Source organism: Apteryx mantelli, chromosome 3, assembly GCF_036417845.1.
Source record: "Apteryx mantelli isolate bAptMan1 chromosome 3, bAptMan1.hap1, whole genome shotgun sequence".
Classification (NCBI taxonomy): Eukaryota; Metazoa; Chordata; class Aves; order Apterygiformes; family Apterygidae; genus Apteryx; species Apteryx mantelli.
Window position 1 is genome coordinate 132,992,498 of NC_089980.1, and position 22,823 is coordinate 133,015,320.

General features: G+C 45.0%; 3 protein-coding genes across 9 annotated transcripts in view; 1 reads left to right on the forward strand and 2 right to left on the reverse strand.

The window, feature by feature from the left end:
* PLA2G7 (phospholipase A2 group VII) overlaps window positions 1-22,823 on the forward strand; it is a 23,694-nt gene continuing 871 nt past the window's right edge. Inside the window, exons 1-12 of one of the 7 annotated variants that reach the window (XM_067294387.1) lie at window positions 8,041-8,122; window positions 8,237-8,555; window positions 9,727-9,851; window positions 12,265-12,415; window positions 13,072-13,165; window positions 13,691-13,759; window positions 14,381-14,528; window positions 16,193-16,306; window positions 16,580-16,671; window positions 17,100-17,273; window positions 17,964-18,112; window positions 18,520-18,537. In XM_067294387.1, coding sequence (XP_067150488.1) covers window positions 8,549-8,555; window positions 9,727-9,851; window positions 12,265-12,415; window positions 13,072-13,165; window positions 13,691-13,759; window positions 14,381-14,528; window positions 16,193-16,306; window positions 16,580-16,671; window positions 17,100-17,273; window positions 17,964-18,112; window positions 18,520-18,537 — 1,141 coding nt within the window. In that variant the 5' untranslated portion in view covers window positions 8,041-8,122; window positions 8,237-8,548. Of the gene's footprint in view, window positions 80-8,040; window positions 8,123-8,233; window positions 9,196-9,726; window positions 9,852-12,264; window positions 12,416-13,071; window positions 13,166-13,690; window positions 13,760-14,380; window positions 14,529-16,192; window positions 16,307-16,579; window positions 16,672-17,085; window positions 17,274-17,963; window positions 18,113-18,519; window positions 19,864-22,823 lie in introns of those variants that run through there. The other 6 variants (XM_067294385.1, XM_067294384.1, XM_067294382.1 and 3 more) reach the window with 6 other exon arrangements.
* IMP3 (IMP U3 small nucleolar ribonucleoprotein 3) lies at window positions 7,171-7,995 on the reverse strand. Its single transcript, XM_067294389.1, has one exon. It carries the CDS (start codon window positions 7,937-7,939, stop codon window positions 7,382-7,384), a length of 558 nt encoding a protein of 185 aa, XP_067150490.1. The 5' UTR covers window positions 7,940-7,995; the 3' UTR covers window positions 7,171-7,381.
* TDRD6 (tudor domain containing 6) overlaps window positions 19,915-22,823 on the reverse strand; it is a 12,320-nt gene continuing 9,411 nt past the window's right edge. Inside the window, exon 5 of the mRNA XM_013955615.2 lies at window positions 19,915-21,056. Within this exon, the coding sequence (XP_013811069.2) occupies window positions 20,995-21,056 (62 nt within the window). The 3' untranslated portion in view covers window positions 19,915-20,994. The remainder of the gene's footprint in view (window positions 21,057-22,823) is intronic.

Below are 22,823 nucleotides of genomic sequence, written 5' to 3' on the forward strand. Positions count from 1 at the left end.
AGAGGACCAGGCGGCGGCGGGTCGGAGGGCGGCGGCGGGCGGCTCGCGCCGCGCAGGGACGCCGGGCACCGGGCACGAGGTACGTGAGGCGCCGGGCGCTGAAAGAGGGGGGAAAAGCGCCGAGAGGCGGCTGGGAAGAGCGCGGGGGGGAGCGAGGGGGCTGCTCCCGCCGGGATCCTAAGGAGCTCCGCGAGCTGCCTTCCCGCGCAGCCTCTCGCTCGGCGTGCCGGCTCTCTCCTTCCCTGGTTGCCGCCGCTCTGCTCCTGCCCCCGGAGCCTTTCCCCAACGGTGTCTTGCGCCCTGCCCGCGGATTTGCTCGCTTCCAGCCCCTGGGTGTCCCTCCGGGACAGCGGGGCCGCGGGGGCAGGAGGAGGAGACGTGTCCCTGCGCCGCTGGGTGCAGCGCAGGGAGTAGCGTAAGGGAGAAGGCGAACAAAGCTTTCCCGGAGGAAAAGTAATTCCAGCCTGGACTCTCCGCGGAGGTGCACAGTGAAAGGACAGGAAGCAGCACTCGCAGGCTGCAGCAAGGGAAATTGAGACTAGATAGAAGGAAAAAAAAAATATATATATATATGTATATGTATCACAAGCAGCTCAATTAAACCCTGGGACAGGGTTGTGGACTCTCCATCACTAAGATATTCAAAACCCAGACAAGGTGCTGAGCAACCCAGCCGAACTTTAACATTAGCCCCCTTTGAGCAGGGGTTGGACTAGATGACTTCCAGAGGCACTTTCCAATCTAAATTATTCCATGAGTCTACAAGAGACGGCACCTGGTAGCACAGGGGGCTTTGGCCGGGCAGCCAGCACAAGAGTCTTCTCACCTAAGACAACGCAGATGCCTACACCGAAGCCCTCATCTCGGCTGCTGGCAGAGACAGTGCTTTTAGGACACGATTCCCCCGGTAGGATTTAAGCGCAACGAGCTCAGAGATAGGTGACTATGTGGTAGACTCTAATATTAGTCAGATGAACCCACCGCAAGAATCAGCCTATACTTCACCCCTGTGACACAAGCATTTAAGTCATTCCTGGAATGATAGGTGTTGACTCTCTAGAGGAAAGGGAGGAGGCTATTCTGGGTAGAAACGAAGGGTAATAATGCCATGTAGAATTACACTTATTTGCCCTGCTGACATGATTTACAAAAGCTGAGAAGCTCTTGTGGCGTACTGCTGTGGGCACACTGGAGTAAACTGGAGATGCTCAAATCTCCATATCTGCCTGTGTTTATTGGGTGGTCTCCATTTTTCTTCACCTGGTAGAAACTGGACATTTTTTCTACTCAAAATCAGCTAATAGTGGTGGGGGGGAACCCTTCTGCTGGTGGAGTCATACTCATATAGAAGAGAGCGGGGGCTTTCCCGCTGGGGAAGATACACTTGGAGGACAGCTGGATTTAGTTCTTGGATCTGTGAGAGTCCAGGCATGTCACTCAGGCTTAGATTTACAGGGATGTACATGCTGCAGTGACACATTTCTGGCTTGTTGATGCAATTAATAGAGGTGCCCAGGTTTCCCTAATAACATCAGGAGAAGTAGTCTTAAAAACCAGAAATCCCAAGGCAGCATGTTCCTGTCCCTGGGAAATGCTAGATGTATGACTTCAACCCTATGCGTCAGAAAGGTTAACCGCATTTGGAAATCCTAACGTAAACGTTTGGCGCCCATCGTGCTCTGTACCAAGCAGTTCCCCCATCCCTTAGCGGTGCACCGAACCTAAGTGCCTCCTGCTTACTTTGAAGCCACTGCCTACTCCTTTCATCTGATGTCCCCATGTCCTCATGCTGGAGCGGAAGCGCTTTCCAACACACACAGCCAACTTCAGGCCTGAAGCAGCAAGCACCAAGCCAAAACGAGGTTGAGGACAGTGGCCTAGATGCCTAGCGTCCTTCAGAAGGGGGACCAGAACCTGTGTCTCTCAGATGAAAGCTGTCATAACACTAGGTTTTTTTTTCTGGGCCCTGTGAATGTTGAAAAGTTTTGTAACGTGGTAGAGATCAAGGGGCGATCCCTTCCCCCAGCAGTGAGATTCCCCTCTCCAGTGCCAAATCACCCAGAGAAGGTACGCTGAACAGGTTACCCAGCTCGGGGCTCCAAAGGAGGACAGTGGCACCTCCATCCGGCAGCATGTCGTGCACCGCGACAGGGCCAGACTCAGCAGGCACGAGAGGGGCGATATCTCATTTGCGAACGCTGTGGAAAAGGCACTGTAACACGGCTGGAGAGGGGGGTGCGGGGGGCCTGATGGCTGAAGCGGGAGGAGGATCACCCCTCCCTAACCCGAGAGGGCCCGGCGGCAGCACGACAGAACCGTCCTGAACATCGGTGGCACCTACGCGCTGGACTGGCACACCTGAAACACTGAGAATTGCCCAGCTCTGAATTCTCCGTTCCTCATCTTCAAAACGGGGATATAAGGTACTTCCCCAGGCTGCAGCGCATCTGTGATGGCAGGGATGTTCCCCACAGACCTATTCGGGTAGGCACCGTCCCTTCACTAACCCCTGCCAAGTGCTTTCAAGATGTCAGGCTGAAGCAGCCTTTAAAATACGAGGTATTATTTTCTGGAGAAAAGTACCTCAGAACAGCGCATCTGCACTTCAGCCAGCGCCTCTGCTATTCAGACCCTGCAACACAAAAGCCTTCACACCAGACCTGAGGGACGCTTCCTTTCCCATTCCTGCTTTCGCATTCTCCAGGCTCGCAGCCCTGCTGACTCAGTCCTTCCTCTTTGGCAGGCTTCAAACAAAGCACAGGCCAAAGTCGGAAAAGCAAAACAAAAAGGAAAAAAAAGAAAAAAAAAAGAAAAAGAAAAAAGAAACCAGGCGCTGGTAAAATCTCCCTTACCACTGCCCACTAAAAGCGGGAGTAAGGAACTGCTTGCTATGTGTGGTCACAGGTGCTTTGTTTAAGGTACGTCACGTAGCTCAGCTCCGTGTTTTGCTTCCTCCTTCAACAATCCCAATTACAACGCGCACAGGATATATGCTTTTTGCACAGGTTCAAAAAAAAAAAAGAAAAAAAAAGTCGACTTTCACTCTTGCTGTAAAAGTGTTAACACCTTTGAAAGACCGCAGCAGCGGCAACTCGTTCCTGCAGCGCAGCAGAGGTGTCAGTGATTGAGTTTTGTGCGGCTCCGCAGACTGTCACACAAGGGCAGCTCGCCCTGACACCAGTGTCATCTTTCCAGACCAGTAACTTTCCGTGCGCTTCAGAGGTACCGCATAGCTTGGCAATAACAGAATAGCTCATGTACTTCAAAAGGCTCTGGAAATAAGCATGCAGCAAAATTAACCATGGTAATCGCCCAGGACCTGATCCTGCCTTTCTTATGTGGAGAAAACTCTGCTGTTATAACCCAGGGCAGCTCCGGAGACGAGAAGTCTGCAGGGTCTGGCACAAAAGAAGCACGAGGCCAGATCCTCACCTCGTGCCAGTTAGCACAGATGCACTGAAGTCAGTGTTGATTTATATCGGCTTTGGATCTAGCCCTTGGAATCAGAAAAAAGCCAAAAAAAAAAAAAGAAAAAAGAAAAGCAAGCCTTTGTGTACATTTAAGAGCACGGCAAGGCCGCCCTGGCTGCTTTCCGGCTTTTCTCTGCCCTTTCCCCCTTGCTGTTGCTCAGCCTCCTTTGAGACTCCCCGTGGGCGCAGGCAGGGCTCTGCCTGATTACGTGCGAATACCTGTTCGCCAAAACGTGGGCGTGCTGCTATCAGATGCAACTTGCGTTTTCATATCTAGAAGATACGCTGCTTATGATATTTAAACAGGGCCCAGGTCTTACACTGGGCAGATGTATTCCTATGTGTTAGCCATTAAGAGTTTAACAGCTCAACACTCGTCTCAGTTATACCTCATCTACTGCATAACCAGCAGGAGAGCAGACTTCCCGATTTAAGATACACACGTATATATAAAAGCATAGCCTTTGTAAAGTACTTTTAACGTACTTTTTAAAAAGTACATAAGAATTTTATTTCTGAGCGAGCAGAGCAGAGAGCAGGAGTGTTGAATACTATTATCCCACAGTACAGTTTTTGTAGGGAAATGAATTGGCCACCATTTCCTCCAAATAATTTAACTGGCTGCAGTTCTGTAGATCCTCTCCTGCTATATAAGACATTGGAGATGCACAAAGGAACCATGTACAGTTAGGACAAAAAGGACAAATTAGGACAAACAGAAGAGGCGAATGATTAAACACCACTGAGGTTAACGGCCTTCCCACACCCTTACGTCGTCTCTCTGTGACGCAAGGAGCCTTTAGGACGATGCTCTTCTTAACGAACCCCCCCCATCCAGCCCCCACCTCCGCGCTCCCACAGACGATGTCTCCGGCTCCCGAAATACCTCTGAGAGCGCAACCGGGGCCGTCGGCCCAGGCGCTGGCTCCTGGCGCCCGCAGTCCCCTGGACCCGGGGGGAGAAAGTTTCGGCAGCAAGAAGCGTCACCACGTCCTCCGAAACATTCTTGGCTCTCTCCTTCTGTCAGCCTTCTGCGCTTGAGGCCCGAGATTCCCCTTTTCACCCTCTCTTCGGGGGATGCCCGCACCGGACCGAGGCAGCAGCAGCTTAGCAACTGAGCAGTAGTGAAATGCAATACGCAGGCTTTTATTAAGTCCCCCATCTCTTTTGTGATCCTATTCATATATACACGTTTTTTAATGAACGCTCTGCTTAATAGCATTTGGCTTATTATACTGATAAGAATTCTGACATGTGGCTGCTTTCAGAAGAAACTGCCAAAATATTTGAGGCCAGTTTCTGGTCCTAGTTCAATAATCCAGCAGTGCCCCTCACATCAACACCCTTCCTGTTTAGGAAAGCCGTTCTAACACGCCCAGGCTCTCGGCTCCGGTGGGAGCTGCAGTCCAGCCTTTTGGACCCAAAACAGACAGTCAGGGCTTCGGAAACTCCTAATTCGACCAATTCCTTTTGCAGCTGCGGTTAGAGGCAAAGAAAGCATTTCTAGGGTAAAAAATATATATGTATAAGTATATAATCAAACCATTTATTTTTATGTCCTTTTACCTCTGTAATGACCTGTAACTACAAAACTACCCTCTCAAAAGAGAAAAAAAAAAAGAAAAAGAAAAAGAAAAAACCTCAGGAAACCTCTCTGCAAGATGATGAACAGAGTCTAGTGGAGTATTTACAAATCACAAGAAGCTTTCGGAAAAACTACATTATAAGATACACACGTATTTCTTCAACAATGTAAAAGCATTTTTGTTTTTGCTTTTCTGCTCTTTTTCCAAAGGGGAATAAAGTTCCCAACAGTCCTAGAAGGCCTTAGGCTCCACTCAGGTGCTGATTTTTATTCAGCTTACGAGCTAAATGCAAAAGTTAACAGCAGACATGCGGTTATGATTAGGACAGCTTTCACTCCTAGTCTTAACAGTATCTGGCAACTTCATTAAGACCCTGCCATGTAAATGAGCGCCTAATTGTCAGCTGCAGCGCTAATGCATCAAAGATACCGAGCGCTGACACTCAGACTTCTCTTCCAGCTTACAACCTCTTATGCAAATAACATTTGTATTTTCTTTCAATTCTGCTTCTGGCTAAGACTTTTACAGTTCCAGTTCCTCCCTATCAAAACACCTCCAGGACGAGCTTGGAGGTCAGCCAGGCCCTCTGAGATGCGCAAGAGCGGCCACGCAGCTCAGCAGCCGAGCTTTCAAAAAGCACTGCTTTCTATATTAAAGTCCTAAAGAAAAAGAAAAACACCATCAAAACTCCCCAGCAGTCAATAATGATACTCTTTCCTGGTGCACATAGGAAGCCCACAGATATTACACCACATTCTAGCATATTTGTGCCAGCCAGAGAAGTGTCCACGTACCTGAGCACTACTCCAACTCATTTCTTTACCTCCTTGTTACTGCTAAGACCCCAAACAACCCCCAAAATTTTGCCATTTACGCTTTCCTCTAAACCAGAAGAAAATCATTCTAAAAGCAGGTACTCTGGGTACTTTACGCACACCAGCTAAATGAGGAACTGGTAGCTAGAGATGGGGTAAAGCAGTGTCAGGAAAGGCAGTTCTTATAAAAGAAACAGCAAAGTTGCCAAATACCACGGCAATAGCATTTGGTCCTAAAGCAGCTACTCCAAGTGGCCGTCCAAGTTTAAAACTCCCTTCAGCATCTATTATTAGCAGCCAACCACTTAAAATGACAGCATCCAACTCGGCCCTTTCATGCCATCAGAGCACTTTCACTTTATTTGTATTTGTGGGATTTAAGCATTATAAAACCAGGCATCTCAAAGTGATCGTTCTGGTTTGCAGAAACGTAGTTTTATGCACACAGACGAACATTTCAAAACTCTTCGCAATCCCTTCTAACACGAGAAGAAGGCTGACTTTAAAACTAGGAGTGCAATAATACCGCCCTTTACTAAAAATGAATATATTTCCTCCCTGCTCTCCTTTCCGGTTTGATATGGGGATTTAAAGTATTTAATGGAGTCATTGTTACAGTTTTATCATTAAATGTTTCCTCCTAAGTGTGTCTTGTGCGGTAAGGTGGAAAAATTACAGCCGAAAGAGGCGGGAGAGGCATCAAGGCCGGGGCTGGTACAGACACCACTGCTTTGGGCTATCTGCACCATCGCCATCGCCATCTCCGCGTAGGCCGGTCTGTGCGTTCACACCACCGTCATGGAGAAAACCGAGACAAGTGTTAATTCAGCACTACGACACCGCACAGTCACTTCTGACCTCCTGCAGTGGTGCACGCAGCCCGCGATATGACAGCAGCCCGAGAGCGCATGCGCAAGGCCAGCCAAGCTTCTTCTTGGCCGAGGTCCACCTTGGTCCACTGAGACATTTTAGTGTTACCTGATGCGGCTCCTAGCGCGGCCGCCTCAGGAGGAACTCAGCAAGCCCCGAGGACGTGCAGTGCCCTTCCTCATCCGGGGCGGATTAGCGGTCAACACTGCTGCCCATGGAAAAGTTGGGTGCTGAGCTCCGCGGCGGCATGAGCTAGTGCTGCACGGCAGCTGCTAGAGGAGCGGGAAAGGCAGGTGCTGATCAAAGGGGGCTCACCGGGACCTGATAACCGCAGAGCCAGAGCCTGACACCAACCCTTTTGCTACCGATGTGCTAAGCACAGAGGCAAAACGCTGCCCGAGGAGGGAAAAACAGACAACAGAGACATGCAACATGGAGACAGTCCGTCCTGGTTTATTTCTGGGAGGCAGCGGAGAGTCTCCTGCCACTACACAGCCTGGAGAGCGCCTTGGGACGGTCCGGGAGAGCGCCGTGGGATGGTCTGGGACAGCGCCACGGCAAGCAGTGTCCAGCACAGGGGTCCGGCCAGGCGGGCAGCAGAGGTCCAGCCAGGCGGGCGGACGGGCGTCAGCGTCGGCGCCTAGGCGGCCAGGTCGAAGTCGTCGCGCTCCTGGTTGTAGTCGAGGACCTTGCGTCGGAGGCGGGAGGCGTCGGTCCAGGTGATGAAGTCCTCCATGGCGCGGGTGACGAGGAGCGCGGGGTCGGTGACCACCTCGGGCCCCAGGCGCACGTGGCCCTGCTCCACGAAGGCCACGGCGTCGCGCAGGTTCTGCGCCATGCGCAGCTTGAGCAGCAGGCAGGGCAGGCGGCGGCGGCAGAAGGCGGCGGCCGAGACGCGCTCGCAGAGCGCCAGCGAGCGCCGCGAGCCCACCAGCCCCATGGCGTGCAGCTTCTGCAGCAGCGCGGCGGCGCAGCGCGCGCGGAAGGCGCCGCCCGCCGGCCCCAGGTCGCGCAGGCGCCGCGCCAGGGCGCGCACGGCGCGGCTCAGCGCCTTGTAGCGCGCGTAGTCCTCGCGCCGGCCCACGCGGTAGCGCCGCAGCGCCCGCGCCTCCGCCAGGCTGCCCGCCGCCGCCTCCCAGCTCACCAGCTCCAGCCGCTTCAGCAGCTTCTGCTCGTGGTACTTGAGCTTCCGCACCATCTTGCCGCCGCGCCGCGCTGCGCCGCCTCTTCCGGAGGAGGAGGAGCGCTGCCCGTCCGTCCGCCCGTCCGTCCGTCCGCCCGCCCCGGCGCCGCAGCCGCCTCCCGCCGCGCCGAGCGCACAAGGGCCGCGGGTGCCGCCGGGGCGAGCGGCGCCGCTCCGCCCGCAGCGCGCCGCAGGCAGGTATCGGCTTGCTCGGCTGGGGCCGCCCCTGCTGCTGCGCCGTCTCACATAATGCCACCCTGGGGTTTTTTTTTCTTTTTTATTATTTTTAATTAATTTATTTATTTTAAGCAGATGGGCCGTGATTGCTGAACTGGAGGCAGCGGCGCGCCGCAAAGGTCAAACCCCGCGGCAGTGCGGCCGCGGCCTCCCAAAGGCGGCGAAGCTCTCGTAGGAGCGGGGCATCTCGGAAACTCGCGGACCGGACGAGGAGCGCCTAGTGTCAGGGGATTACTGGGGGAGCGGGCGCTTTCTGGACCGCTCTCAGGCGCTCAGACCACGGAGCTTCACCCCCAGTCTGATCTCGTGCAGCGCAGCTGGATTTTAGGGTCGAGCCTCGGATCGGGCTGTCACGCCATCCCAGCGGCATTATTAGGAAGCAAAGCGATGGCAGGTAAAACCCATCCTGGCTGCAAGAGCGAGTCGCAGGGGCCACTTCTACATCTTCTGGCTACTGTGGGAAAGAGCATCTTCACCCTTCTGTCCAGACAGTAACTGCTTCCCTCTGCCTGTCCCAGGGTGAGACTGGAGCATTTGAGGCAGTTTAGAAGCGTGACTCCAAGGTGTGTGTCGGGGATGGTTAGTCCTTTCCACCAGCCTCTTCTGCGCTCTTCCGCGACTCTTCTGCTGTTCCTTTTCTCTCCAGTGATCAAGTCCAGGTTTCCTTGTGCCTCTTGGAAAAACGGCTGCAGAATTTTGTTGACCTTTTGCATGGGATCCTTCTCCACCAGATGTGTAAACCAGTTCTGTTTACCAGGGGGTTGCAAAAACTTCCCTCTGCGCCATTCATATGAGGAGCAGCTTTAGCTGGTAGCCTGGCTGGGAGGGAACTGTCTTCACATCTGAAACCCGCTGCTCTCAGCCTTGTGCTTCCCTGTTTGTGTCTAAGTGAGATCGCTGCTGCTGTGCACCACAGCGACGTGATCTCCTCAGTGCCGCCGCTGGATCCTTAGACAAGCATTTCCTCCCTGTTGACGCCATCCTAAGCTAGCCAGAGCCCAGAGATTTGGAAAGATTTGTAACTTTTTATTAAAGTAAGTGCATTAAAAACTCCAAAAGGCCCCCAGTGTCTAAAGTTCTGTTTTTTATAAGGACAAAAGGACTCTAAATACAGGCAATTTTTATCTGCTGAGCAATGCACACTTAAAATAAAGGATCTGAAAACATAATTCCTTACACCATTGTGTCATGGCAGGACAGGCCTGTTAATGCTGCAGAATCATTTGGGAGACAGACTGAAGAAAACCTCCAGGTGAAACTCTGAGAGAATGGAAGTGGGTTGAGTGTAATCACTTGAGTTTGATTTTTTCCAGGGTATTGAGACCAAAAGCCTTTCTGTTTGATGCATTTTCAAGAGCAGTGTGCTGTGTGATCCTCGGGATTTAGGAAATTCTTTCACGGAGCAAGTCAGATTGGATTACTCAAGCTTTCAGATCTCTGCTTCTCATAAACCTTTGACCTTCCTAGTCTGGACCTTTAGCGCACTGCATTTTTTTCAGTGTAAGTGATACGATCACAAATGTCAGAAAGGCCACTGAAGTCTCTTGATTTGTATTTTTCCCCAGGTTTGTCAGTTAAGGTGCCAAAAGAAATGGGGAGCAGCAACACCGAGAAGTTTTATAGGATCCCTGAAGGAAAAGGACCGCACTCTGTTGGATGTACAGACCTGATGACTGAAAATGCAGCTGAGGTAAAGCAGTCAGTTCTTCCTCCTTTTGATTTAAGCCATACCATTGGATTGACAACTTTTTGTAGTTTCACAGATGAATTAAACAGGAGGCCTTGTTTGTTTGCAGAGGCCCTACATGATTCATGCTCACACAGCTAAGCGTGCTTTCTCTGCTCAACATCCCAAAGCAGGACGTGTACTGGGCACAGTTCAGGAAACAGCATGTCTCCAGGAACCGACTGAGAGCGTGGCAGCCTGACTCATGGCGGAGGCAGGCCATGGACCAGTCTATTTAACAGTTCAGTTTATCAAATTCTGATGCCCAGGAACATTCCCTGGCTTGGTTAATTTACAAGCGTAGATGTAGCATGAAAGTTGCTTCCTCCCTCCCCTACTATCTCTGCCTTATGATTTCCCTAGGCAAGATACTACAGATAAACCATGTCCTCTTGGGACCCAGGGGGTTCCTCACATCTACTGCAGAGCTCCCTTCTTCATTTGGCTCCCAGGGAGACTCTGTACCCAATTTCCATGATTTTAGCTATTCTCATCACAAAGATCCTAACAGGATTTGTCAGGGCTGGGTAAAGAGAATACGCAGTGTTTGAGCTGCAGGGTAAAATGTGAGATGTCTTAGGGAAATGGTAACTACCTGTAAAAGAGCAGAATGTTAATTCTGCTATTGGTTAGTGCTGTAAGGGGGAGGCACCATGACAAGAAGATGGGAAAAGTAATAGCTAGCTAATGAGCTTGCTTATGGGTTTCCATTTCAAATTCTTTTGCTTCTTCATCTTCCTACGAGAACACTGCTGCATTTGCACTGTGGTTTTACTCCTCAGGCTAGCTAGGTATAGTGGAATTTGCGATTGGTTTGCAGTGGTTATTTGTATGTTTTTCTCTGCTCTCCTGTGCTTACTTTGTATGAGCACAAAGAAATGATTAGTCTCTCTCTGAAATCAGGCCATGGGTTTTCATTAGATAGAGAATCCGCATAATTACAGTTCTGTAAGAGATATATGATGAAGCTCTTTTCCTTCCAGCTAGTCACCTGGAGAAATTCACAGGGACTATTCTGGGATCAAGATAATATAATTACCAGCATGGATAAAGGTTTTATGCTTTCTTCCTTAAGGGTCTTTGTGGCAAGGACTGATTTAAGTTTGTTAATGGACACAAGGTTCATTAAACAAGCTTTTGGTACGCATTGTGTATGAGACTGATAAACTAGTATTTGAGGAACCTGACTTTATTCCAAAGCTTATTTTAAGTATTGTTCTTTTTGACCTTCTTGCCTTGTTTGCAGTTTTAGAGTTAATTTCCTTAAACCAAAAAACAGTTAGAGCCAGAAAGTGATTTCAAATCGTGTGTTGCAAATTCCCTTGCAAACCAGGAAGTAAGAATGCAAATTACACACACTTCATCTGCTGCGAGATCTCCTTTATGCTCTGCACGTTGGTACATTGTTGTGGTCCATGTAGAAAAAATACTGGTAAGGGGGAATGGAGAGTCCACTTGATTGTGGAAAGCTTGCTTGGTTTACAAGAAGACCTGGAATATGGACAGAAAGAGGAGACTGAAACCCATAATAGGAAATGGAGACAGATAAACCGCTGGTAATAAAATTGTATTTAGAGAGACAGACTGCTACAGACCTGTAAACATCCTGACAAGAAGAGGCTGGAGGGAAAAGAATGTATTACATTGCTTTGCTGTGCAACTGTCAAAGTGCTTTACTGACAACAGAAATATCCTTTTGCTTAGTTTAGACAGGAACACTGACCATGAATTTATTCCGTGTGCACAGGAGTTGAGACCATGCCTCTGACTCTTCCCACATCTTGTCTACTGGACCACACTTCCAGAAACTAGTCTCCAAGTAAAATCTGTCGTGCTAACCTGATGGAAAACTGTACTTCTAGGGGGTTTAGTTAACTTTTTCCCCTGTTTAGCAAGCTGAATTGGCTCAGTAAGGGATCCAAGAGACCCACTGATGCAAAGAAAGCAATGAGAGCTTACAGGATGGAGACAGTGGACTGTTAAATTGAGTGAACTGTGTCATCAGATGTAAGGGAGGCATAGTAAGGAAGACAGAGGAAAAGATTCAGCAAGATGCAGAAAGAAATAGAGCAGAGGTAGTGAATGTTTGTAATTAATACATCAATTAAATGGAGAGTTTTGAATTAGCCATAGGTTAACCTAGAAGTCATGTGCATCTCTACATGGATGCCAACAATCATACTACTTTGGTTCACTGCAGGCACAAAAAGAGAGTAACATAGGGTTGGCATCAAAGCCTGTATTGGATAAAAATTTTCTCATGAGATTCTCTTACATCTTGAGCTGTCTTTCTTACATCTTAATCCTTTGTCATAGATGTTTTTGTCTTCCTTTTTCTCTGCAATACATTAAAAAAAACATTTTTTTTTAATCCCAGGGAAGTTTCTTGCGCCTGTATTATCCATCATGCAATGCCACAGAAAATGAAGAGGCACCATGGATTCCAGATAAAGAATATTATCATGGACTTTCTGACTTTCTTAATATGTACCGAATTGTGGGAGAAAGGCTTTTCCAATACTATGTTGGTATGACTGGTTTATATTTTTATTGACTAGTGAGAGGGTATGAGCTATAGGCAGGTTAGTGGCCTCACTGCTGTGTGAGCAGAATGTTATTGCTGCAGAACTACAAGGTAGTTTTTCCTGAAGAACCGTGTTTGGGAAGGGTTTGTGTAGCAAGGCTCAATACCGAATGTGACCCAGCTCCTCAGGCAGACCAGCAGTCCCTGACTGCTGTAACTATCAGAGTCTGGGAGATTTGCTGTAGTCAGAGTGTGGGTAAGTGGCAGGATCCACTGGGGCAGGATTTAAATCCCACAGAGAAATTTGCAAATGTACAAAGGTCAGATAGATATTAAACTCCGAATATCAACCAGACTCGGATGCCTAACAATTCTTGAAAATCTGTTCTCTTAGGGTTTGAAAGATACATAGGCCTTGTGCTAGGATGTGGACTGGATGAGGAGGAGAAAGAAAGTGTCTTCTGCCAAGTAAAAAGTATTCATAGAATAAGATCCCCATTTGCCTTCTGCATTTTAAGATTTGGTAACTTACTCTTCAGATGACCTCTCTGAGATCAGTGGTCACCACTGTGGTGAGAAAAACTCTTGGGATCTCTTCCCAAAAAAACAAATGCTTTTTCTCATGTAGGTAATAATGACATGTTTTGTTTTTTTATCTAGGTTCAGTGACCTGTCCTGCAAAATCAAATGCTGCTTTCAAGTCTGGAGAAAAATACCCGCTCCTCGTTTTTTCCCATGGACTCGGAGCTTTTCGGTAATTCTGCAGTTTGCTGCCAAACTATTTTTGTTGTCTATGAAGATAACAGCTTCCAAGAATGGTACTGAACAGCTTTTCAGCAGAGGGGGTTAGATCCCCATAGAGTTAAAACAGATTTTGAGAGCAGGCTGCTCAGTATCAGTATGCCTCCACTGCAATCAATGCCAGCAAATGGAAGCAGAGGCTTTGGTTTACTGATTTCTATTTTTTTAGGGATGGAAGTATTTACTGTGAATATTAGCTAGTTAATATTTGGGTCTTTGAAGATGCAAAGCACCAATGTGCTACTTTTTTAATCGTTAACATTTTTTCTTCTAAACAGGTACTGAGATAGTAACAAGGTATTGTGGAACTTAGAAGACACTTAGGTGACTGACATACAAAAGCGTGCTCTACCGGCCAGCAAAATAAAACAAGAAATACTGAAATACAGCTAGCACATATGTGGCTTAGTCAATGTTTAAGGAGCCATGTAAAAATAATTATGTCATGTGTATAACCAGAGTGTGGTTTTGATTGCAGGACTATCTATTCTGCTATTTGCATTGAGATGGCTTCTCAAGGTTTTATAGTTGCTGCTGTGGAGCACAGGTATGTATACTGCATACTTTTGAGTTTTAATTGAAACAAACTTTTTCATACTGTTCCACTGCTGTGATTTCATCTTGTTAGAAACTGTCAGCAAAGTCTGAGATCTCATGTTTAAAAAATACTTGGTTTGACTAGAGGGTTGATTTTTCTCAACAATGGCCTTAATTAAGAAGAGGCAGAATAGGATGTTACGTGTTGTAAAGTAGATTTAGAAAAAAAAAAAGCAAAACTAATATATCCTTCAAACTCCTCTGTATTTCTGTAGTTCAACTCTTCGCTAAACAAAGGGAAATGAATTTGAAGTCCCTGACTGAAAAGACTCGTGGTAGATATCTGATGAGCGAGTGAAGAGTTAACAAGACTGAAATGTGTGACAATATCATTTGTCATTCTTAAAGCATACTATTTTTCTCTCTATTATTAGAACCTGGAGGATAGAAAGGTTGTGGGACTTTTGGTGGGGTTAATTCCTTATTTAGAATCTCTTATCTACATCAGTTATAACTGCAGTAGCACTAAAGTGGGAGCCTGCATTTCTTGAGATAAGTATGAAACTTCGAATGACTTCTCCCAAACCAAATGGAATATATCTTCAGAAATAACCTTTTGTCTGTATTACAGAGATGAATCAGCTTCAGCAACATATTACTGTAAAAGAAAGTCTGTTTCTGAGCCACAGGAAGAGTCTACATCGAACATGGAGAAGGAGTGGATCTACTACAGGAAACTAAAGTCTGGAGAGGAAGAACGTTCTTTGCGTCACAGACAGGTACTCCTCACAGACCTGTCCTCTAGGAAGCGAGGCAGGAACGGCATGTATTTAGGACTGATGAAGGCTAGGACAGTCTCTCCTTTTGGCTAGGTCTTGAAGTCTTCTGTCAGCATAGCTGTGGGTCAAAAGCACTGTTGGGTATGATTTGCAATTGATGAAGTTGTAGTGGCAAAAGCCCTGAGTGCAGATGGAGTTACTATTCATTTTGCTCATGGAGAGGGATGTTGGCCAAATATACAGGTGGATTTGCAAGGAATGAAGTAGCTTGTACGTGGGAATATTGGAATATTTGGGCAGGGAGGTTCTTCCATGTAGAAGGTGAACTCTATATTGAAGCCAAGTACTTCTTTAACCTGACTCAGTGGATATATAAAAACGCACAAAAGCCCTATAGTCCTGAAAATGCGAAAGCCAACAACAGCTTTCTTCACAGCATAAACTGCTTCCTCAGTGAAGCTTTCCTGTGAGGTTGCAGTGTCATGCTTAGTCAGCTCTGGCTGGTTCTTCTTTGTGTGACATGTTCTTCTTTAAGTGACAGAGAGTTGAATTCAAATGTTTGTGTGGCCTTGGGCTTGCTTTAGCTTTTATTTTGTTTACTGTTGCATAGCAGGGTGAATCATTTCTGCTCAAAGGGGAATGATTGCTGCATTATCTTCAATACACTTTAATCCAGTTTATAGCAATGTAAACAAATGCAGACTTGCTGATTATATGCAGCATCCATACTAGACATGATAGGGCTATACTGACAAGCTCTTCCAAGCATAGACTTGCCCTTTGAAATATGGGAGTGGTTTTTTCCACCCAATCCAAGCCCAGCAAAAGCCAGCGGAGTGTTTCTTTTATCTCACTGGGCCATACAGACACCAGTACAAGCGACCTTTCCTGTGTCCATGCAACATCCTACTTACGAGCCTAAATACATAATGTTCGAGCTTGTAAATAGCCTACAGGAGCTGTTGCCTGGAAATTTTACTGGTGAAAGTGAAGAGGTTTTTGGAGAGATTTACTTGAACTTCAGTGATGAACAGACATTTTGCTGGCTGTCTACGCTCTGTGGATCGCCTAGAACACTACTGTTCTTTGATTCTTTTTGAAGCTTTTTAGTAAAATCTCAAAATCAACACCACTTCTTATACTGACCATTTAAAACCAGTATTTGCAACAGCTCTTCTGCAGTTTTCAAGAATGCATATGTACATAGAACAGTAAGGGCCTTGAGACAGATTATTTTGGGTTTATCCAGTGTAAAGACAGTTTCAAAGCTATTAAGTGGTATAATGACGTTTGCTCATCGAAGTGAGCACAAGGGGGAGCCGCAAGTCAGCTTTCCTTGCTTACATGTAAGCGATGCCTTGGCACATCCCCACAACCTGTTAGTGACAGGATGAAGGAGCTGAAGGTCTTTGGCATATGCCATGGATATAAATTCCTCCTTGTGTAGGAAAAGATCAGCTTAATCTCTTTGACCACCAAAAGTCAGATTTGCTGTTTATCAAAACTTGACAGAGTTCCGTTATACAGATCAAGGCTATGCTTTGGTATAGTACTTACCATATCTGTAACTTAGGGAAAAAAATCAGACTAATCTTGTGTCCAAAGGACCTGCAAGTTTAGTCTGGTAATTCCACTGCTCTGTCCTATCTTCTCTCTCTCCCTAGGTGCAACAGAGAGCACAGGAGTGTATCAAAGCCCTCAATGTAATTCTTGAAATTAATTCAGGAGAGGAAGTAATGAATGTGCTTAATTCAAACTTTGACTGGAATCTCCTAAAGGTGAGTGAAAGGCAGTGATTTCATTTTGTTAAAAGCCTAATAATGTTTCTGGTTTCCCTCTTACGTTTCTAAACTGGTTCCTGTATACTGTTCTGAAGATCACACTTTAGATTTATAAACATATTTTCAGGTCACCTCAAGCTGGATAGATAGATTGGTAAAAGCTGGAATCATGCTCTTCCTACTTCAGTAGTGTCTGGTGTCTAAAAAACTACTCCACAAAGAAAAGATTGGGAAAGAAAGTCTCTTATAGCATCTGGATTTTTTTGACAGGATTCTGTTGATACTAGCAGAATAGCTGTGATGGGACACTCTTTTGGTGGTGCTACAGTTATAGAGAGTCTCAGCAAAGAAATTAGATTCAGGTAAGTATGTAAAACAAAGGCAAGGGACGTTTGGCACTTGAGAGGTTGGGGGCGGAGGGGAAAGGGCCTTACCTAAGATCCCTCGACCACTCATTAGCTCTTGAAGAAAAGTTTTGTTTGCCATGTACCATTTTCTCAACGCATGTTTCTTTGAAGCCTGGGAACTGGAACATAGCTGTATCATGTTTTATCATGATACTATGGGACCCTGCAGAAGCTCCAGTGCCCAGCTGCAGCTGGTAGTGGAGACCAGCAAATGAAATGATGGGCTACTCTTCCCCCAGATTAGAAATCATTTTGAAACAAACCCATCTTCCTGTTCAGTGTCCTAGATACACAGTTTCTCTTTCCCACGTTTGCTGCAAATCAAAGCTTCCGTACAAAGCTTTCTACCTCTGTGACAATATCCAGAAGTTGTTTTTTGACAGGTGTGGCATTGCACTGGATGCTTGGATGCTTCCAGTAGGTGATGACATTTACCAGAACAGCATTCAACAACCACTGCTTTTTATCAACTCTGAAAAATTCCAGTGGGCTGATAACATCTTAAAGATGAAGAAGCTTGGCTTCAATGATACAAACAAGAAAATGATCACTATCAAGTAAGTATCAGGAATCCATCCTTTGTCTTCTGGTTGGAGACAAATCTCTGCATATAAAACCTGCTCTCTTGTTGGAGCTGTTCAAGCAAGCAATTGCATATACCTGCATGGAAGGAATGCAGTCATTGCTATCTTGAGGCCCAGGCTTTCACTGCATGTTTTAATTAGATGGTAATATGTCTCCAACAGAAGAGACAGACACCTATCCCAGAGCAGCCAGTAACCCCAAGTTTAGGATACTCCAAGGTGTACATCCCTGCCCTGCGGCACAAGTTTCACTCTGAACCTCATGCATCATCTGTTTGAACACTTTAAATACACTTTGGGTGCAGCTGTGCACTCAACTAGTAAAAGCACAGCTTACAGGGAATGGACTCCCATATAATCCACCTGTACTCACAATAGAGAGGCAACTTGATGATCCTGAAGTTTTGTCAAGCCTACTCTTCTATCACTGCTGCAGTTCTAGTGACTTACAGCAGCATGTACAAAACCTGCCTCCCTTCTGTAGTTAGGACAGAGTTTATTGCTACTCTTGCATGCTCCTGAGATTAACCTGCTTTATTCTACCTGTTAGAAAATACAGGTACAAGATGCGTGACTGTCTTTGAAGAAGACTTTGCAACACATGTCATCTTTTAATCAGAAGACTCTATTCTTATGAGGCTGTTAAACATTTTCTGTTTGCAGAGGGTCAGTACATCAGAGCTTTCCTGACTTTACCTTTGTGAGCGGAGAACTCATTGGAAGATTTTTCAAATTAAAAGGAGAAATAGATCCAAATGAAGCTATTGATATTAGCAATCATGCTTCATTAGCCTTCCTGCAGAAACATTTGAGTAAGTATCTATGTTTAAGTATGGAGTGACTCAATGCTTAATTATTGTGAAACTTTTTATATAATCATTCTGTTTAGAACAAGATTGAAAATGAGTATTGCAGAAGAGTTTAAGAACCACCACCCAATTCCTGTTCTTGTTCTAGAGGTTTGTTAAAGTTGCTTCTGTAATCTAAGTGACTCAGAAGAGGAACATTTGAGTTTTAGTATATTTGTTTTAATATGTAAGAACAGGAATATCAGTTTCCGTGCATAAAACAATGTTCCCATACTTTGAGTTGTTTCATTTACAAAGATGAAATAAAAAACCCTTCAATAATCCAATCCTATAATCTGATTTAGGTGCACCTTTATAAGAATTTGACTCCTTAACCCATTTCTTTTTTTTTTTCCTCCCATATTTTATAGGTCTGAAGAAAGATTTCAGTAAGTGGGATTCTCTTGTGGATGGCATAGGACCCAATGTTATTCCTGGCACCAATATTGATTTGTCTCCAGCTCAACCTGAATAGCTGATACAAAAGTTTGTAAATACCATGGACATCATGACACTAATGCTGACCAGATATTACTGTGATATAGGATAGCGTTAGTCACCTACACAGCTTTTGGGGTGTGGAACAATAACAACAAAAAAAGCATCAGGCTACACTGTCAAAATGTAAAAAGGCTTTTAATTCAGATGAATTAATGGAATTCTTTGAAATACTGTAATAGGATAACCTCTGCTTTCTAGGAAGCTGGAAAAAAGTCACTTCAGGTGGCAGCTTAAACATTCTTTCTGGTTTTGACTTAAAACCAAGCTTACAAAGATAGGTTAAGCATCAAGGAATTCAACTAAAGCCAAGCTTCAAATCAATTTGCATCCAGCAAGCCTTTTTTGCAGTTCAGTAACAAATGAAAAACTTTCTTCAAACTACCTGAAGTATTTCAGCTATGCTCTGGCAACAAATGCGAGTAAGAGCAGTTTTTTTGCTCCTTCTAGCTAGCGATCTGCTAGTGGAAGACGCTCTCCAAAACTGCCATCATAAAAGTCACAATGAAAGCCAGAGAATATAGTTTAAGATAAGAGAGAAGGGAGTTTCTGTTCTGACATACAACTTTTCATATGAACTTACTCCACCTTCATTTTCAAGATCTGTGTTTACTGCTATACTCAGAGTGTTTCCCTTCCAAAAGCTGCTAGAATGGCCAGTCCTGTTGTAGCTACCATAATTTTCTTTAGACCAGAGCTTTAAGCAGGGCACTCCTGGTTAGTCTCTCTAGTGTCAGCAATACTACTGTAGGCAGTATGGAAGAGACATTCCTCACTTCTACTGTTCCTATTAAAAAGGGCTATGTGATGCCCCAGGCAGATTGCTTGACCACCTTGATGTTATAATGCTCCACATCCTTATCCCTAGTTAAGGTATTAGCACTGCTGTCTCTAGCTATGTGAAGCAGGAGGAGTTGGCTTTGCTAATAGCTAAAGCAAGGCTCTGGTTCTTGGAATGAGATTCTTTGAAGCTGCCAGGATGAAGAAGGGCTGTTAAGTGAATAAGCATGGCAAAAGGGGGAAACTACATCTAACTGTAGCCTATTTGCTTCAAAGTAAGGTTACAGACAATAATAGAACTGGAACAAGCAACACAGTTAACCTAAGTTAATGTAATGAATTATTTATATAATCTGGTGATCTTAACATGAGACTACAACAACCTCTAAGGTCTGTTTTTCAGAATTTAGTTTCTTAATTAAATTCTTTCCAGCCCACCACTGTGTCTTGTCTCTAAGAGAGCCAAAATTTGCAAGTGTTTCTTATGGAATAAGCAGTAGCAGTTGAGATCTGTGATACTAAGGAAGACTATCATGTCAGAGACCTGGAATTCTTAAGTCTGTAGCTCTCCAAAAGAGGGAAGAACCTATAGTATGTAGTAGCATGCAACAGGACTCTCCTACCAATAAAAATCCCTTTTCCTCATGTGGAGGAAGAAGAGGAGAACAAAAGGTATGAACAGCTGCAGCTGTTTAGGGAGAGGTCCCTACCACACTATGCATGCAGCAGAACTGTTTTACCAGTTCTGCTTCATATTTACAGGAAAGGTTTTAGTTAGCACAGTTAAGGACATGTCATAAAAACACTATTGTGGGGTGTTTCAAAGGAGTCCGCACAGCTGACAGTGCTCTAGAGGACTGCTTAGGGTCAAAACAGAACTGGTAACTGCAAGATATGCATAGCTACAACTAACTGCAGTACAGCTGAAGACATTCTGTATGCACACAGCATATGGACATACGCATACAGAAAGGGAAAGAGTCATTAATAAAAAAAAAAGGACAGCATTTCCCAGCACAAGCTTTATTCCAGCTTCTTCCATTGCTTAATGAGAGCACCAAATTTAAGACTTCAAACCAAAATAACTTTGTTCCCCAAGAGAAAAAAAATATATACCCTCAGCTTTTGTTAAAAAAAAAAGAAAAAAGCCACTATTTTAAACACAACTTTTCAGAAAGTGAACATCAGTAAGCAGTAGTGTAACACAGTAGCCTATACAGTAGCTCACAAGAAACCTTTGTTCAAGGAAAGCCCACTGACAGCTCAGTACAAGTTAGTGCACACAAAGGTTCAGTAAGAAATGCCAGTCAAAGGCTGCACATTCTTATTTAAGTAAAGAAAGGGCAGCTTTGTTAAGATGCCAAGCTGACAACAAAATGGTCTACCAACAAGCACTATTCTTTGACAGAGAAGTATGGTAGTGACAGGCATTTGTTCAATTATGTAAAAGAAACATTCAGAAAGTTATTTGCTTATATTCTTGCTCTCTCAAAAAGACATTCCTGGGAAAGTTTGTGCACATGGGTACTTGTTCAGCATACTGGTGGACACGTAATGTCACTCAAGTTTCAGGAATGCTGGAGGACACAAGGATCTTCAGCTAAATCTGAACTGCAGCCAGTTTGCTTTTCTAGAAAGAATAAAAAGATTACACCCATCAAGGTGTTTCTAGAAGCATATACAAATGCATTGATATCTCAAAATAGCTCTATACAGCTCTACAAAACTTCAGGCTTATCTACATCCTGGACCATATTAAAGACTACATTTCTGAAAAGTTATTGTATAATGAAAAACAACTGCAAGACAGTTGAAATAATCAAACTGCCCAAGCAGATTAAGCGAGCACTGTTCCCAGATGCTAGTTTTGAGTTAAGCCATTCCATCCCCCAGCAGGCTTAATGTGAGCCACTGAAGGAGGTTTTTTGCATTCTGTGGACTGAATATATTCTGTTTAAACTGTCTTTACAGCCAATGGCCCAAGTGTTCAGCAAAATTCAGTTTGTACAACAAGGGTGCGTGACTTCAGCTCATGTTTACTATGAAAGACTTGCTGAGAGGGTGCATAAGGTTTAAAAAAATACACAGAGTTTTTAAGAACAGACAGAGGTTGAATTTAGACAGCAACAGTTAGAAACTCAAGAGGAAAAAATACTGAAGTGGTATAAGAACCACAAAATATATATATTTGAAAACAGAAACAGCAAGATCAAGAACCACCGTGCATTAAGGAGAAACAAAGGCACACACTTCCCCACCTGACTGGTACAACTGTCTGGTGAGCAGAGTCTCAGCAGTTTTTACATCAGAGTAGTGACTGTATTAACATTTAGCCAGGACTAAAATGCTAGTAGGCTACCTACTATGTTTATTAACCAATACGTATTTGCTGTGTACTTGCAAGTTGCATGTATTTTCTTGCAGAGTTTTTGTGCACAATGAAAGGTGTTACCTCAAAAGTGACACAGTACAGGGAGGATTTACAGGATCTCCATTTTAACATTTTTAAAAAGTTCTATGATCTACTATTTTTTGCTTGACAGCTAAGTTATCAGTTGCAGGCTTCATTATTTGCTATCCATAAACTAGAGAGCTTTTAGCACAGCTGTATGTAAATACAGTTACCAGTCCAGTCACTGAAAATGCAAATGCTACTATTATATAATGTTAATTCAGTCTCCTTCAGGCCAACGCTGGAAGAGGTTGCCCAGAGAGGTTGTGGAGTCTCCAGCCTCAGAGATATTTAAAACCTGACTGGACATGGCTCTGAGCAGCCTGGTCTAGCTGACCCTGCTTGGGGTAGCAGGTTGGACTAAATGACCTCCAGAAGTCCCTTCTAAACTCAACTACTTTATGGTTCTACACATTATATGAATATTGCATAACCAAAAAAAAGCCTCTACTGGCTTTGCTGGTACACAGAATAGATACTTGGGTTCTTCAGTAACACTTCAAAGTTCCAAGTAGTATTAAAGATTTACACGCACTATTCACAAACTATCTTTGCAACAATTAAGATGGTGTTATTTCAGTTTTAGAGTCAGAGACCATGATCCACTTAGGGATTTGGGCATTCAAGTCCAAAACTGCAATCCTTAACGTTTCTGTCCAGCAGTCAGTCATGTCTCAGAAGAGCGAGCGAGCACGCACGTGCAGGGGGAAGCATTATGGTGGCTGCCCATGCCCAAAGTCCTACCAGAACCTATACTCTGAGCATACCTCTCCAGCTTGTCCACAGGGCTCAATGCACTAGGTTGAATAAATACATGCTAAACTGATTTCTACTCAAGACACAACAGCAGTTTTCATCACCTATAATCACTGTTAAGCTGTGATAGTATATGAACTAAAGTCACTAAAAGAAATTATAGACACAGTATTAATTAGAAAAATACAC